Here is an 18098-nt window from a genome sequence, read left to right on the forward strand (position 1 = left end):
TCTGTATGTTCCATTACCAGAAATAACTAACCTTAATCTGGTTAAGGTGGTGTCTTCTAGATTTCCTATCTGGAAAGTTATTATGCAGCCCTCTTTCTGAGAAGCAGACACCCCTGGAAGGAGCACTAAATCCTTCCCCATTAGAAAGGATATTGTAGAATGAAAATCTGGAGGTGGATTATCGACAGAATTCAGCAAATTCCAATGCCAGGAAGAAAAAAATTGTAAAGTGGAAATGCCAGTAATCACCATGCTGAGGCTTCTGGAGATAATGAGTACAGTAAGGTAGCACCAGTTTCACTAAACCGCAGCATGTTTTAACGGAAGTTATTTCCTGATAGAAGGCCCAGAAATTTTTGTGGTCTGTCGGAGTAAAAGGTTTAAATAGAGCAGAAAAAGGAACGATATAGAGCTTTGGGAAGAAAGGTCCTCTTTTAATGTGTTTTTTTTTTTTAATGTCCTTTTTTAGTGTTTTTAATGGTGAGAAAATGATATAGCACAGACATATAAAGTGCCTTCTCCAAAGGTAACACAGAAGTGGGGATGAGTTTGGATTCCTAAATCGTGGACTCCCAGGCCAGCTCATCTCAGAGCTTGCATGGAGTATTCCCAAAGAGGTCGCGCTGCAGACTCCAGAGAGAACCCGACTTCAGACCCAACATTAGTTTCCCGTATCTTCAGCTCATTCTGGCTCCGCGCCTGTCTTTGCCTCCATCTGGGCGCATACTCTTCCATCACCCCTCCACCCAGCCTCTTCCAACACCTAAAACCGATATCTTTGTGGTACAGATGGAGTTGGGAATTTTCTACAGCTTACGTGCTCCTTTGCTTTTCGTTATCATAGGCAAACGCCACTCAGCTACATCCTCATCTTTCCTTTACACTTCCAGACACCGGAGAGTCAAACATCCCAGGGCCCTGGGTGGGGAAACACTTCAGCCCGTCTGCCCGCCCCAATACCCCCGCTGATTCCTGATAGGCTGCCTCAGCTGTCCGTTACCACAGGGAACTATGCGCAGGCGCAGAAAGACACGGACTTGAGCTGAGTGTTCGCGACGCGGAGCTAAGGATCAGTCCGAGATGGTGAGTGTTCACCGGTGCTTTTGGCTAGCTGTTGCACCCCTCCCTGGCCATGCGGCCCATCCGCCACCGGGGTCTCAGAGCGCCAGGAGAGGAGTCCGGTGGCCTGGGCGGGGCCGGAATCGGGCCCAAGCCGACTGGAGGGCGGAACCCGAATGGCGCGGGCCTTTGGGGCCCGGCCGAGGCGTGGCCACCGGATGCCGCTGCTCCTCGACCGGAAACAGCTGGGGCCTCAGTGAAGACTCTGAGCCTGCCGCCTAGCACCTGGGCCTTGTCGCTCGACTCTAGCCTTAAGGGTAGCGTTTTCCCCGAAGCTAGTAGGTGGCAAGCACTGCTAAGTGAGTGCGTCATGTGTGTTATTTTTCCTCCTCGCAGCTCTGTGCGGTGAGCTGTGAGGAAGTGTGCGACCATCACCCACCCACACATTTAAAATCTAAATCTTCGGAATTCCAAGCTTTGACCCAGGAAGTGGCGGTGGACTTGAGCCCTAAGAAGCGTGACTGCTGCGTCTCGCTGTGGTTCCGTCCAAACACTCAGACTGGGTGCCTGAGTCAGGAACCGGCAGGGTCTGGCCTTGGGGATCCCCAAGCCCTCTGCCTTGTTGGCTGCAACCTTGAGCTCTTTACACCTTTTCAGGTTGTATGTTGTTAGTCCCTATCGCTTATACAAAACTCGAAAAGGACTTTTAAACGTTAAACCATGTGAATGTAACTTTTTCAGTCATCCTTTTTAGATATGTAAAGCTTATAAGAAAAATTGAAAAGGAAAATGAAACAAGGTGTCATTAGAGATGATCACTAAGTGAATTAGTTCTAGGCATTTTCGCTTCGGTTTCTATTTTATATAGTTTAGCTCCTACTGAATATACAAATTGTGTGCATTTCTCATTATTATACCACAAAGACTGTCCCCACCTCATTAAAAACATGTGATAATGCTTCAAATATATGTAATTTCATCTTTCGTATCACTTTTTTTTTTTTTTTTCTTTTAAGACAGGGTCTTTCCTTGTTGCCCAGACTCGTCTGGAACTCCAGACTCAAACAGTCCTCCCACCTTAGCTTCCCCTGTGATGGGACTGCCTTTTAGCTCTTCTTTTGACCTGCTATGTGTTCTTGGGTAAAACCCTTTTTTTCTCTGAACCTCAATTTCCTTAACTGTAAAATGAAGATCATAATAGTCATGGAAGATGAATGAGATGTTCAGATGGAAGCATATGTCTGAAAGCAGTGGATGACCCATAGTGGGTACTGAGTACATAAATGTATGCCTATGTGTCCTGTTCCTGGTAAGTGTGAATTTGTTTTTTGAACAACCAAATCTCAGTAGCTGGTTCTTATTAAACTGAATCACCTACCTGGGCACCATGGCACATGCCTGTAACCCCAGTTACTTGTCAGGCGGGAGGATCACAAGTTGGAGGATACCCTGGGCAACTTAGCAACACCCTGTCTCAAAGTTAAAAAGGACTGGGGATTTAGCTCAGTGGTAGAGTGCTTGTGTGTCTTGCACAAGACCCTGAGTTCAAACCCCAGCACTTGGGGCAGAAATCAAGGTCACCCAAACTTTTGCTTTTTGTTACACTGGGTCCTATAAGGTAGCATCCTCTCTCCTATACTTAAAAGGGTTGATTTTGAAACATAGTTGAAAAAATGCTTTTTATTTGTTCTTAAGTATTCACTGAGCCTGTCCTGTGTCTGGTATTGGGGCTATAAAAGGTACTGGATCCCTGCTCCAAGGGTACTTTGGGTCTACAGTAGAAGATGGATATAAAATGTCAATTATACTGTACCATGAAGGCTGGATGCTACAGGTGTCCAGAGTGGGGCTGGTATTAAAGGCCTTTCCCAGGAGGACCATGAGGTGACTTTGAAAGGTTGGGAGTTGGTTACGTTAAGGAGTAAGGACAAGAGGAAAAAGTTCCTTTCCTTCAGATAGAGGGAGTACTGTATACTTCAGATAGAGAGAGGACCTATACCAAGCCTGAGTGCTGGAAGCCCAGACTCCTGGCAGGCTGTGTGTGCCCCCTGCAGTTCATTCTCCACACAGCAGCCAAAGCTGGCCTTCAAAAACATCACATCTTGTCTCTCCTCACCTCATAACTTGCTAGTGGCTCCACATAACATCCCAAGAAAAACCCAGGTCACGTCATGGTCTGCCGATTGGCTGTAATTTGTTCCTGATTGGTAGCCACCATTCTTCCCCTTGTTCATTGCATTTCAGGCCCACTAGCTCTTTTGCTGTTCCTTGAACAGCATACTTTTCCACGGTGTTGCTTTTGTATTTGTTCTTTGCATTGTCTAGAACTTTCACTCTAGAAATCCACATGGTTAGCTCCTTCGTTTCATTCAGCTCTCTTAGGATTTCTCTGATCATCTTACACAAAATTGCAGAGGTGCATGCCTGTAATTCCAACAACTTGAGACTGAGGCAAGTTTGAGCAACTCAAAACTTGTCTCAAACAAGAAATATAAAAGGACTGGGGATGTAGAGTGTCTCTCATTGAATCCCTAGTACAACGAAAGAGAAAGAGTCATCAATAAATCATTCTAGACCCCTCAATCACACCTGGCATTTATGTTTTACTTCTTTTTTGTTATTTAATGTCTAACTCCCCAAATACATCCTACCACCTTGCCTAGGTCAACTTCAGGGGATAAGATTTTTGTTGTATTTTGTTCATTACTACAATCCCAGGCCTAAATTGTCTGGCACATAGAAGCCATATAGTTAATAAATAGCAGTCTTAGGAAATTTAATCTTTTTCTTTTCAGCTTCATTGCCCAACCCTGGGATACAGTTTAAATCTAGATTTTGACATCTTCCATTTTAGCTTTCATTCCCCTTTCTTTCCTGTGTTGATTGTTGGTTGATTGAGCTGTCCTAAATTATCACATAAGCTTTTTTTTTTTTTTTTTTGCCATATTGACTCTGGGTCTTGCTCATGTGAGGCAAGCACTATACTACTGAACTGTATCCCCAGATGTCCCAAGTTATTCTTAAAATGTTGACTGTGTCAGAGCTCTATTACCCCATGTCAGAGTCCATCTTGGATACACTGGTGGAGGGGGAGGGTGGTGTGCTAAAAATTAGAAACTGCAGAGTAGAGGGTCTGAGGCTGTACCTCAGTGGCAGAGCACTTGCCTAGCATATGTGAAGCACTGGGTTCAATCCTCAGCACCACATAAAAATTCATAAATAAAGGTATTCTGTCCATCTATAGCTGCAAAAATTAAATTAAAAAGAAAGAAAGAAACAACAGAGTAGAAAGGACTATTTGGGAGGGGAAAAAAAAGAAAAAGAATAAAAGCTGAGCTGTAGTTTTCTGTTCTGAAAGTGGCTTTATTTTTTTTTATAATCTCCTCTAGCCATCTCATTTTCACAGGGGTGCAGTCACCAAGCACTTTATTTTATACTTTTGCTGTTTTCATTAAGCAATATAACACAGATCTGTGGTGTTATCACATAGTCTAATCACTACTGTTAATGTGAATGGTATCTTCTTATGAGTGATATTCCATAATTTACTTGGCCTTTTGTCTAATTATTGGCCCTTTTAGTGCTTTCTCTTTTTTTGCTATTGTAGGTGTCACTACAACAGACATCTTACTGTGTTCTTTCATTCTTTTGGATTATTTCCTTAGGTTGAATTTCCTAGAAGGCAACCAGGTCAGGCTGAATACTGTACAGCATTGATCTACCATACTACCTATCATATCCTATCGTATCATACTACCATACATACCTATCATATCCCTCCCCTCCAAACTAGGACCTGGCACATAGTGGGAGCTCAGCAAACTCCATGAATAACTTAGGATCTCAGATACACGTGACGCACTCTATTGTACTCACATCCAGAGACAGCCCTGTCCTTTTACCCAAACTCTAGATTTTAGAGGCATCAGGCTACTTACCATTTTGTAGCAGAAACTTGTTTGTCTTTCCCTCCAGCATTTGAGGGTATTACATCACTGGGGAGTGGGTGGTGGTGACTGGACTATCCGCCATTTGCCTTCCAGAAGAACAGTAGTTCATTGTGCTATCTCCTTCCAGTGTTTAGGACCCCCCCACACACCCAATTATCCCCTGGGAATGGAGAACCATTCTCTTTTGGTGAATGAACCTCTGTTTCCAACAACTCTCAGCCTTTGAGAACCTTCTAACTAGATTCTGGGCTGGGCTGGAAGGGACCTCCCCAAAACAAGCACACCTCAAGGCCAGTTTCCAGCCACAGGAAGAGTTAGTCCTAGTTTAGTTAAGCAGCTGCTTCTCGAGCTCATTGTAGGGACTTTATGTAATTAGACCCAGCGCCTGATACTTGTCCCTGAGAGGCACAGCCAAGGATTTGGGGGGTCACAGGCAGGTAAGACACCACTAAGATGGGGAATCAGTAGAGGCTTCAGGCAGAGGTAATGCCTTGGGTGGTCTAGAAGACTTCTGAATTTCAACAGAGAAGAGACCTTGTAGTTTTAAAAGATGGGACAAGAACATGTGGGCAGGTAGATAAAAGTGGAGGGAGAGATAAAGTAGTTGGAGTAAAAATGTAGAAGGTCTTGCATGCCAAAACAAGAACCCAAATATCTTATTGTCTCCTCTGTTTACAAATCCCATGCTAAAATATCCTACCCTGACTGGTTTCTGAATAATCAGGATTAATGAGCCCCTTCCTGAGATATTTCCTGTGGCTATATGCCATGTGTCACACTGTCTCAGATGCCAGCTTATTAAATCACTGAGTCTATCCTCATAGGATAATTTTGCTTCTTTGAAATGTTTTCAGTTGTCTTATTTGAGCCACAAATGACTCAGTGTCTCCCTCCTGTTAGAAACCTCTGTTTGGGGTTTTTTAAGTCATCAGAGTCCTGTCCCCTAGCTGTACCTGATAATGTCAATCATTAATGTATCTATGCTCCTGGGAATGTTTTTATATTCTCTCAAATAGCTGGGGATTGGGGGCATAATATTGCCTGGTGGGTAGAGCAGCCCCACTTCATGCTGTAGTTGTGAACTAATTCTCTAGGTGCTGGTGGTGGCCAGAGGACCATTTCACACAGGCCTGGGAGCTTTAAGATAGGGCCAAATGTCTGGGTGTTTCTTGTTTCTTTTTGGAAGACAAATGTGTGATGCATCTTATGAGGAGGTTAATCCAGCCTACCTGGCCTCTCCTAACCTTGGTCTTATTTTCTGGCAGGCAGAGGTGGAGGAGACACTGAAGCGACTTCAGAGCCAGAAAGGAGTACAGGGAATCATCGTGGTGAATACAGAAGGTACACTCTTCAGCTATGACTTGCCCCTGGCAACCCCCAGAAAACAGCCCAAACACAGCATAACACTTTTTAACTAAGCCCCTTCATGGATCTGATCTAAGTGTTCTGTTTTTTTCTTTTTAACACTTCCCATGTTCTAACAATATTATTGAAATTCTGATTTTTTTAATCTTCATTTTATTTATTTATTTATTTATTTATTTATTTATTTAGAGGAGAGAGAGAGAAAGAAATTTTTTAATATTTATTTTTCCGTTTTCGGTTGACAAACATCTTTATTTTATTTTTATGTGGTGCTGAGGATTGAGCCCAGGGCCCTGCACATGCTAGGCGAGCCCTCTACCACTGAGCTACAACCCCAGCCCTGAAATTCTAATTTTAAATAAAGGAAAAATTCAACTAGTTCTACTGCCCTGACAGTCACACATTTCAACTTCCATTCTTTTTCAGTCCTTGTGACCATCAGCCACTTTTCTGATGGTCATAATCATAGTTGGTACTATTTTGCATATGCTTATGTACAAAATTTTCTAAAATTGCTTCACAGTTCACATGAGAAAAAAAAATTTTTTTTTTTTTTAATACTGGGGATATGACCCAAGGCCTCAGACCTGCTCGGCACTGCTCTACCACTGAACTACAGTCCCAGCCCCTTTAAGCAAAAAATTTTAAGTACCAGTACAATGTTTATTAATCCACTTACATTGTTGCTACTCTTTTGTGTACCCATTAAATCTATATTGTGTATCCATTTATGTTGATTTTACCTTTTAGTTAAGTGACGCTCTGGATGACTTCTTTGTGCCCATAGTTTTTTGCCCCCTTTCTTCTGGGGGCGTTATTTGAACAACTTGAATGATACAGATACTAATTTTCTCAAACTGTCCTAGACGTAGTAAAGAAGGGAACTAACCTTTATCGTATACCTGCTCCACTCCAGGCTGAGGACTGGTGCTTTACAACCATACTGTTTCCTTAAAACAGCCTGTGCCCTCCATTTGCAATGGGGAAAAAAAAAAAAAAAAAAAAAAGTCTAGAAATTTAATTAACCTGCCATTACAGAGTTAAAATTACATCTGAGCCTGTCTGAGTATACCTATGTGCTTTTTCCCACTCTGCTGCACTGTGAAGAACCAGAGAGTGGCTGCTGGTCTTGTGGCCCTAGGCCTTGATGTCTGGACAGTATCAAGGATAAGGGCTCTGGAAAAAAGCAATTCTGGGACTGGGGGTGTGGCTCAAGCAGTAGCGCGCTCGCCTGGCATGCGTGCGGCCCGGGTTCGATCCTCAGCACCACATACAAACGAAGATGTTGTGTCCGCCAATAACTAAAAAAATAAATATTAAAAATTCTCTCTCTCTCTCTGTCTCTCCCTCTCTCACTCTCTCTTTAAAAAAAAGAAAAAAGAAAAAGAAAAAAGCAATTCTGAGTTTGTATCCTGCTTCTTCTCCCGACTAGCCGCATGACCTTCAGCAAGTCACTTAAGCATATAAATGTGGATAATCTACATTATAGGGTTGTAAATTATTAACTGAGAATAAACAATGATTTGTTTACTATGGTATTGTCACCATCAGTTCTGAGCTCTGAGGTATTTGTTTACATGAATCCATATACCTGGTCAGGTTCCCCTATTGGGTTGGGGGAAACCACATGCTTTGTGTCTCTAAACCACAATGTGTTTCCCAAATTTATCTAGTCACCTGAATCTATTGTTTAAAAACCTACAGCTTTCCAGGCCTTTCCACACAAAGTATGATATATTAGGACTAAGGTGAGACCTGGGAATCTGTTTGCCATTCACTCCAGGAGATTCTTTGATCAGACAAGTTTGAAAAATTCTGCCTCAAGGGCAAATTCTAATAAAAAGCTGAATGAGCTGGTGTGATGGCACTCACCTATAATCCCAGTGATGGGGGAGGCTGAGGCAGGAGGATTGCAAGTTCAAAGCCAGCTTCAGCAACTTCATAAGACCCTGTCTTAAAATAAATAAAGAGGGCTGGGGATGTGGCTCAATACCCCTAGGTTCAATCCCTAGTATTTAAAAAAAAAAAAAAAAACACTGAATGAGTGCTACAGGCTTAAGACTCACAGCAGATCTGTATGCATCTGATGGCTGCTCTTCAAGACACCACCTAGAATGTAGTTTTCAGTATTGGGTTCCTTAGTCTAAGGCTCATGTGCTTCCTCTGGGTTCCTTCTCCTCCATGTCAATCAGAGCAGCTGCTCTCAGATCATTAGCTTGTGTTTCTGTATTAGTTTCAATTAGGAAAAATGTTTTACCAATTTAAAAGCCACCTTACTAGCAAGAAAATAACCAAAAAACTACAGTGTTGGGACAGGTACATGAAGGCATTGCTGCTGTTACCAGCAGCTTGGGTGATGAAGGTCCATGATAGCAAGGACTTTGTCTGAGTCACCTCTGGACACCTGGTCCATCCAGCAAGGCTCTGGATTCAGGTCAGTGAGTGTTTGTTGAATGACCAAACCATAATCAGTGATGCCATCAGCCCTTTGATTTGGTAATTCCATTCTGAGGAATGTGTTTCAACAAAATAATCCCAAAGGAAAAAAAAAACAAAACTTTTGCAAGCATATAGATGCCATAATAACTAGATTAATAATCACAGTAATATCTATAATAGCTAGCATGATTGGAAATAATAATGCCCTTTTCCAGGAACCAATATCTCCATTTTATAATGATAAAACCAAGCCTTAGGAAGAGGTTAAGCAGTATCCAAAAGACAGAGGGAAGAGTGGTGGACCTGGAGTTCCAACTCTATAGTCCATGTGTTTGGCCTCTGTCCAGCCTGTGTGCCCCCCTCCACCCCCGTCCCCAAGTGCTCAGGCAGAGGAATGGCAGACCTGCAGATACACCCATGCAAGTGGGAATGTCTCGTCAACATGAAGAGATGGCTAAGATGCAGACCTCTTGGGAGTCAGTCTTCCCTCTCCAGCCTTAGTTCCTTGGTCTCTCTCCTTGGTGGGGGCTGGGGGTGTCTCTGCAGGCCATAGTCTGCCTTCCTCTCAGAGACTTACTTATCTTATTGCTTTACCTCTTGCTCTTTCCTCTTCCTCAAATGGTCTTTCCTTTCTCTACTGATTTAAATGTCACCCACCTATAAAGACCCCCTCAAATGTTCCTCTTTTAGGAAGCTTAGCCCTTGATGATAATCTTCTCAACAAACCATTATCCCAACAAGGAAATAGAGGCTCAGAGAGGTTAAATGATGTGTCCTAGATGAGATCATGCAGGCTCTGCAGTATCCCGAAAAGGGTCTGCTCTCCTCTATCTCCAGCAACCAGAACAGTGCTGGCACAGAAGTGGTGCTGACAAAAGTATCTGTTCATTTTTTTAAGGTTATTTTGTTGTTGTTTAAAGGTTTTGGTGTAGTGGAAGGGATGACCTGGTTGCATAACCAGGACAGATCTGAGCCACAGCTCAGAAATTGTGCCCCCGCCCAGCCATTTCTGTGGACTACACAGTCTCCATTTGTGAAGGCAAAGGCTGGGTAGGCCACCTTTGGGGTCACTTAAGGTCTGTAAACTGTGAATCTGTAATTAATCTGAAATTCTTCCCAGTTTGGGTCCCTGCACACTTGCCTCCATGTTTTCTTTTATTTTTAGAGGGAGTGAACAAATGGTTACTTTCTTGTCTCCTTTACACATTGCTTTCTTATAGCATGTGGTCAAAGCCAGACACACTGGCATATGCCTATAATCCCAGCAGCTCCAGAGGCTGAGGCAGGAGGATTGCAAGTTCAAGGCCAGCCTCAGCAATTTAGCAAGACCCTCAGCAACTTATGGATATGTGCCTCAGTGGTTGAGCACCGCTGGATTCAATCTCTAGAACCAGAAAAAAAAGAAAAGAAATGTTATCAAACTAATGCCCAGTCACAGGTATCCACTTTTCCATAGTCTACCTTCCTCTCAGAGACTTATTTCATCTCATTGCTTTAGCCCTTCCTCATACATAGTAGGCTCTTTGATTTTTTTTTTTTTTTTTTTTTTTTTTTAGGGGGTGGTGCTGGGCCTTGTACAAGGCCCTGTACGTCCTATGCACCCATTCTCTACCACCAAGCTACACATTCCTCTCCTTCTCAAACGGCCTCCGTCTATGAAAGTGGATCCCTGTGACCACTCATTTATCAATAGCAAGAAATGCTTAATTTCCAAGGGTTCTGGTGAGAGAAATCTGAGTGGGTTCTGCCTTTAGGGAGCTTAGAGTCTGATGGGAGATGAATGTAACGATTACTTCCCTACCAGTGTGTTGTCAAACTTGATAAACTGCTCTAAAGGAAAACTAGGTAGAGCTGGGACCAAAGAATAGAGGCACTAGAATGAAAATTCCAGGCCAAGGGATCTGTGAAAAGGTGGCCTTGTGGTATATAAAAGAGATGGTCTGGTGGGTGGGGATATAGCTCAGAGTTAGGGCACTTGCAAGGCCTAGGTTCAATATCAGCACTACTCTAAAAAAAAGCTAACGTCAAGAGGTCTGATTATGCAGATCTTTAAGTCAAGTCTTGGCACTGGTAAGACTTAGCATCAAGACCCAAAAATGAGCTAATGAAGGGTTCCTGGCCAGGCAGCAGAAACAGTTAGCCCAGGGCACCATCTGGTCCTGACTCTGAGCAGGTAGGCTCCGTGTTAGCAGTGTTTTTGTAATTTTAGGGAACAGTCACATCCCCTCAGGGAATCAGGAATGGGATTTATTGGGTGGGTGATGTTGGTAACAAATCACGTTTATTAAGCATGTCCTATAACTCAACTTTCTTAAATGCATTGAACAGTATTCATTTCTCACAGCGGCACTTTGAAATAGAGACATCATTTTACACACAAGGCAGTGGAAGCTAGGGAGATTCAATCACTTGCATAAAGTCGCATAGCTATGGAAGAGCAGAGGTGGGAGCAAGCCCGGGTCACCAGATTCAGTGTTCCTATACCATCACCTCTCCCATTTTGGATAGATTACAGCAGACACTGCTCACTGCTCATCCTCAGGAAGGTACAGCCACCAAGCCAGGCTCCATTGGACCCTGGTGTGCACATTGTTGCTATCTACCAGCAGCCCTGATGTTTCAGTCCTCTTGTCCTTTAAAGGCAAGTGACCACCACAACCCATTCACATGATTTCACTTGACTCAAAACAGCCTGTCTGACTCAGCTGCCTCTTTTGCCACCATGTCCTCTTGCCATGCTCATGTTCCTGGTGCCCTGAGAAGACAAGGTTGGGCCAGTTTCTTGCTACTCATTGGAGGTAGGCTTGAGAACAACTGCCTTTGGCCGGTCTGTTACTGGTCACTTGTGGGCCAGATTATTGGGGTCCTAGACCCAAAGTCTGGCCACTTGTATATGGGGCGTAACTTGGGTTGCATCCTTCAAATGAGAACGTTAACTGGTGAGCTCTTGGACTCTCATAGATGGAGCTTTTTGCTGATAGGTCATGGTCAGTTCACAGGCACCTCATGACTCAGTGTTATTCCTCACCTCCTTGACAATAGACACAGTCCAGTGAGTTAAGTTCATTTAATCCTCAAAAGACAAACTGGGCTTGGTGGCGCACGCCTGTAACCCAGCTACTCAGGAGGCTGAGGCAGAAGGATCACAAGTTGGAAGCCATACTTGGCAACTTTATTTGTCCCAAAATAAAAGGGGCTCAGTGTAGCTCAGTGGTAGAGCACCCCTGAATTCAAGTCACAGTACAACACGCGTGCGCGCGCATGCGCGCACGCACACACACACAAGACTTAATAATGATGTCCATTGCCTAGTTAATTATACTAACAAAATCCTAGCTTAAATACCCAGCAGCAGAGAAATGGTGAGTCTGTGGGTTGTTCACATACATAGTAGGCTGTTTGCTTCCCCCCCCCACCCCCTGGGGATTGAACCTAAGACCTTGTACATCCTAAGCACCCATGCTCTACCAGTGAGCTATACCCAGAACCCCTCAGTGTGGGCTCTTTGAAAGAGATAGCAATAGGGTATGCACAGACATAGACACATGCTTTGATTTAGGGTCACCAACATATGTGTAGACTGTGTGTTGTTGTTGTTTTTAATAACTTTATTTCATTTATTTTTTTAATATTTGTTTTTTAGTTATACACAATACCTCTATTTTGTTTATTTTTTTTTTTATGTGGTGCTGAAGATCGAACCCAGTGCCTCACACGTGTAAGGAAGCGCTCTACCACTAAGCCACAACCCCGGCCATAGACCCTAAGCCTGCCTTGAATGGGGATAGTGATGGTTATATCCTGGCACAAACTGACCTTTTCTCTGCTTTCTCCTTTTCAGTCTTTACAGATTTGTTAGAGCTTTCCTCCAGGTCAGGTTCTGAATATTATGAAGGAACATCTCTCCTTTTATTGCTGAAAACCAGATAGACAATGTGGCTCTGGGAAAGAGGCCTGGCAGTGAAGCCCACAGGCCTGTGTTTGAGTCCTGGCCCCACTGCTCATCGTCTGCCCTGTGCCTGTAGGCAGGTTGTCCCACCACTCAAGGAACCTGTGGCCTCATTGGCAAATGAAGATGTATCACCATCCACTGAGGGTTCTGGGCCTGGTGCTGACATACTTAAATACTCAGCACTGCGTCTGTCAGATAGAAAGCCCTCTGTAAATAGTGGCATTATTAACTACTACTCCAGTACTCTAAAGTTTTGTGGAGTTTGAGTTGGGCTCTAACATCCTGCTCAATTTCCATTTGCTTTCCCTTCAGGAATTCCCATCAAGAGTACCATGGACAATCCCACCACCACACAGTATGCCAACCTCATGCACAACTTCATCTTGAAGGCAAGGAGCACTGTGCGAGAAATTGACCCCCAGAATGACCTCACCTTCCTTCGAATCCGCTCCAAGAAAAATGAAATTATGGTTGCACCAGGTAAGGGATTTTTCACCTCACCACTTGGAAACAGATCCTCACAGCAGGTTCTCCATAGCTATCAAGAAGACCTCACACATTGGGATCTGCTCAGGTCCAAGGAGGGCCTGAGGAATTGAAGGAATCCAGTTGCCCCATTGACTAGCCAGACTCTAGCTGGTGTCCCCCAACAAATCCTTTCTCACAGTGACTGTAGGCCTCAGAAGGGAATCACTCCTGGGGTAAGAAAGACACAAGCATAACACAGATCACCCTTACCTTGACAGGGAGAAACTCAACGAGCACTTGGGACATGGGGAGTGCATGATCAGGTCTGCTCAAGGCAGTTGGCAAAGGCTCAACAAAAGAGGGGATGTTGGAGCTGAACCTTGAAGGCCAGAAAAGAATAAGCAAGGCAGAGGGGCAGAAGAAGAATTGGAGGGGAAATAATTTATTGATTCTAAGCTAAAATATATGTCATCTCTCTAGGTCCCATACAGTCAGCTTTTTCTCCGACACTAAAGCAGATGGCTATATTATTTTTCCATGAAGAGCTTGGAATGTATATGGGGACTGTGTGGTACAGCCAAACCTGTCTTTAGGTTTTGGGATCATTCTCAGGGTGATGAGATGCTTTTCCTGGGAGGAGCCCACAGGAATGGAGACCACCACAGGAAACTGCAGGGCCACCATTCACAGACGTGATTCTCCAGGACTGTTTTTTGCATTGTTACTTCTCTCTCACCCTCTGTTTTGCCTGAGCCATGGTTGAATGTGTAGGTTTCCCACTTTATGAAGTTGTTTTTTTGTTTGGTTTGGTTTTTGTTTTGAGAGAGAGAATTTTAATATTTACTTTTAATATTTAATTTTAATATTTTCGGCAGACACAACATCTTTGTTTTTATGTGGTGCTGAGGATCGAACCCGGGCCGCACGCATGCCAGGCGAGTGCGCTTCCGCTTGAGCCACATCCCCAGGCCCAGTTCCCACTTTATGATACAGCTAGGTTGTAGTAACTGCTTGTCTAGAGTGTCAGAACCTGTGTAGATGTAGAACGTGAGACTGATCCAACTTAAAAGGAGCCTCAGACACCAAACTCATCTGAGAGGACTTGATCCTATGAGCAGAGGTGTTTAGGGCAGGGGACGATATGATTGTTGGGTAGGTCCTGGATGAAGAAGCACAGTGGGTAGACTGGGGACATGAGTGTCCCTGCACTTGGCAACACTGCAGAAGGCCAGCTGCAGAATTCTGGGAATTTGATAGGCAGTCAGCCACTACCAGCAGCAGGGTAGCATTGGTTCTGTTTCAAGGTCTGTTCTTACCCAGTCCAGTTGTCTGGAAGGATAGGAAAAAGAAAGCCAGAAAGCTAATCACAGGGCCCCCAGCCTCCCTGGGATAGTCTCTAGAGGGTGGAGATAGAACAAGTCAGTCACAGAGTACATAAAGGTAACTTAACTTAAGAGGAATTTAAAAAAAAAAAAAAAAAGTCTTACACATTTAATGCATCTCACACCAACTGATGCCTGATTCTATTTTTTTATAACTTTATTTTATTTATTTTATTTATTTTATTATGTGATGCTGAGGATCGAACCCAGTGCCTCACACATGCAAGGCAAACGCTCTACCATTGAGCCATGACCCCAGCCCCTGACACCTGATTCTGTTAGGGAAAAAAGTTGGGGGAGTCACGGAATCTCTTTTTCCAGTGAACTCTTATATGGGCAAGTCATGGAACATCTCTATAACCACATCTATAAAATATCAAGTCAGGTACTATGCTGCTGTGGTCCTCTGAGACCTTGTCTGGATAAATGTCTAGGCTTGGATTGTGGCAGAAAGCCTTGGAATCAAATTTGAACTGAAATCCCCCAAAACTTCTTGCTGTATGACTGTGGAGGACACATCTGCACAGCCCTCAAGGTAGACCCAGGAATCATCCCTTGACAGATCTGGGCTCCTTGTTGACACACCCGGGAGCTTAGAGTGTGCGGCAAGGGCAAATGACATGGTTGCCACATAGACAAACTCTCCATGAAAAGTGTCTGTCAACCTGAAGCTTCTAAGAATGTCTCCTGAAAGGGCAGAGTTGTGTGAAAGCCCCCAGTCATGTGTGTCTCAGGCCAAGCTTCTCAAACTTGGCCTTGAGGACCTGTGGGCATTCAGAAGCCATGAATGTCCTTGAGTCTGGGATGGGCAGCTCCCAGGTTAGGGGTTCGCAGGCTCAGAGGCTCCACGGCCTTAAAGTGGCCAGCCCTCACAGGGCCAGCACAAGTCCTGCAGGGAGTGTGAATGCTCTCTTGCTCACCTTCACCTCTCCCCCAGCCGGGCACACATACACATTCTGGGTGTTATTCTGGAGAGTGCGTGGTACAATACCGTCACCTTAAACGGGTGTTTCTTCCGATTCCCACACTGCTGTGCCTCAGCCACACTGTTGCTCTCAAAGCCTGCCTCCTTCGCCCTGGGGCCCTTCCACATGCCATCTTGCTGTGGGAATATTCTATCCTTCCTTGTCACTTGGCCATCCAGCTGCTTGTGTGCAATTTTAAGTCTGTTTTCTCCACTAGACAGTAAGTTCCATGAGGGCAGGGGCTTGGAAACATTTAGTAAATATTTATACTAAGCATAGTAAACATTTAACAAATATCTATTAATAAATATTTGTTGAATAAATAAAGGAATGGCTTCCTAACTGATACCCCACCACTATGGGACAGGGGGGGAATCAACAATGGGAATGGGGTCAGGGATGTTTGTGGGGCATGGTATTCAGGATGAAAATCAATGTTTTGACACACTTTGATGTGTCCAAGAAAAAAATATTAGGTATTGGTGCCAGAACTCCTGTAGGCAGGAGCCACTGACGGGAGCCCTGGAGGCATTAGACTGGATTGCCATAAGGACTGTAGTTAGCACCCCACACTGAGCAGCGTGGAGCAGCCCTGCCAGGAACAGTTCCTTCCTGCCCCTCTGATTGACTTCCTGGTCAAGCCTAGAATCTGCTTCCCAGGCCAATAATAGCAGTAGGTGGTTTCAGAAATTGACTTCCATAGAAGTACCAATTTCACCCCATCCTGGCCCAGAACAATTCACACTAAAGAGCGTTTTCAGACAGATTTGGTTCTCAGTTTTTAACCGTACTTATATAAAGCCACATTGACTCAGCATAAACAAGCTTCAAAATACAATCTCCCACAGAGCACTTGCCATGGTATTATAGGACTTGGAACTAGTGATTTGATATAAAAGACATTGGTATTGTTGATTGTGTCTGTTTTTATCAGTGGCTTTTTATTATTTCTGATTTTAATACCATTCTTTTATGTATGCAGATTACTTAGCCATGAAACTAGTAGTCCCTTTGTTTCTGTTTCTTCCCAGTTGCAACATCCTGTCATCTTGGGAAGATCCAAACTTTAGACTTGAATCTGAGCAGCCACAAATGACCGAGATCCTGCCACTCTTTCATGTTCAACAGGGGGGCAGCAGATCAGAGGGGTTCAGAGCATAAGGCTAAACCTACTTCCCTCTCTTCCATATATATACATATTTCTTTTCTTTTCTTTTCTTTTTTTTTTTTTTTTTTTTGTGGCCTTGAGGATATGGGCGGATGGGCTGGGGATTGAAACCATGGCCTTGTGCATGCAAGGCAAGCACTCTACCCAAAGTACCAGTGAAAAACAGTTCACCCAGGTCCTGACACATGTAGTAAGCCTTTGTAAATGTTTGTGATTTGACTGTGAAGTGGGCAGAGTTAAAACTTTCTGCTTCTTTAATTTTTCTTCTGTACACTAAGGATGGTCAGGCTCACCTCTGAGGACTTGGACTTCCTATGATTTTTCTCTCTCTCTCTCTCTCTCTTTTTTTTTTTTTTTTTGGTACTGGTGATTGAACCAAGGGGTGCTTTACCACTAAGCTGTATCCCCAGCCCTTTTTATTGTTTGAGACAGTCAGTTAATAAACTAGTAACTGCTGTCAAGTAACTAAAAGAAGACTGGGTGGCTGCTCCGAGGGCCTGCTGTCTCTGAGGGGAGCAATCACTTCCCAGCAACCCCACCAGCAGGAGCCCCCACAGGAAGCTGGCAAGTTTATCTTGTTTCCGAGCGATAGGAAATAGCCTGGCATTGATGCTTTTTATTAAAACGTTCTTCCCCTCCTCCCTCTTTGTGGTAACTTAAGGAGTTACTTGCTTTCTATTATGTTTTTCTACCATTTTACATTTAGTGATTTGTTTTTCCATTTCTCTCTTTTGCAGATAAAGACTATTTCCTGATTGTGATTCAGAATCCAACTGAATAAGCCACTCTTCTGGCTCCCTGTATCATTCCTTAACGTAATGCCCCAAAGAATACTAGTGTTAATCATGTCAACTGACTGGCCCGTGGAAATCGCCCTAGAGCCCATGCAAACCAATCCAGTGACCAAGGTTGGTCTGGCAGCTGTGCCCAGCCCCACCAGAGGAATCCTTCTGCTGTTCCAGGCACCCCAGAGTTCCCGGGAGGGCTCTCTTTCCTCACTTCCAGGTTTTGGAGCAAGAGCCTATGAGAAGCCCACACCCAGCTTCCTTCTGACCTTTAGTTCACTTTGTTGCCCTTAGAAAAGGCTGTTTTTCTTTAACTAAAAATAACCAGAATGCTTACCCTGCTGTTGTGTCTTTAAACACTAAGTTGGAAAGGCCTCTCTCTTCCTGTGTCACCACATAGTCTGAAGACCAAACCTGTGGCCTCTCCGGGCCCAGCCATCGATTGTGTTCCTGGTCCCCCGGATCTGTTCCTCACAGCACCTGTGGCCATACTTCCTGAGCATAGCTTGGTGTGTAACTGGTGTCCTGGTTTCTAGGCTTCTTGTCCACTTCTAGGCACTCCTTT

At 44.1% G+C, this 18098-nt stretch overlaps 1 protein-coding gene across 1 annotated transcript; it reads left to right on the plus strand.

Moving 5' to 3' along the window:
- Positions 1–1003: 1003 nt before the first annotated feature.
- Dynlrb1 (dynein light chain roadblock-type 1) lies at positions 1004–17869 on the plus strand. The gene is made up of 4 exons (XM_076851716.1): positions 1004–1083; positions 6275–6350; positions 13078–13245; positions 17486–17869. Exons 1-4 carry the CDS (start codon positions 1081–1083, stop codon positions 17527–17529), a joined length of 291 nt encoding a protein of 96 aa, XP_076707831.1. The 5' UTR covers positions 1004–1080; the 3' UTR covers positions 17530–17869.
- Positions 17870–18098: the final 229 nt, after the last annotated feature.

This window comes from Callospermophilus lateralis, chromosome 3 (genome assembly GCF_048772815.1).
Source record: "Callospermophilus lateralis isolate mCalLat2 chromosome 3, mCalLat2.hap1, whole genome shotgun sequence".
Classification (NCBI taxonomy): domain Eukaryota; kingdom Metazoa; phylum Chordata; class Mammalia; order Rodentia; family Sciuridae; genus Callospermophilus; species Callospermophilus lateralis.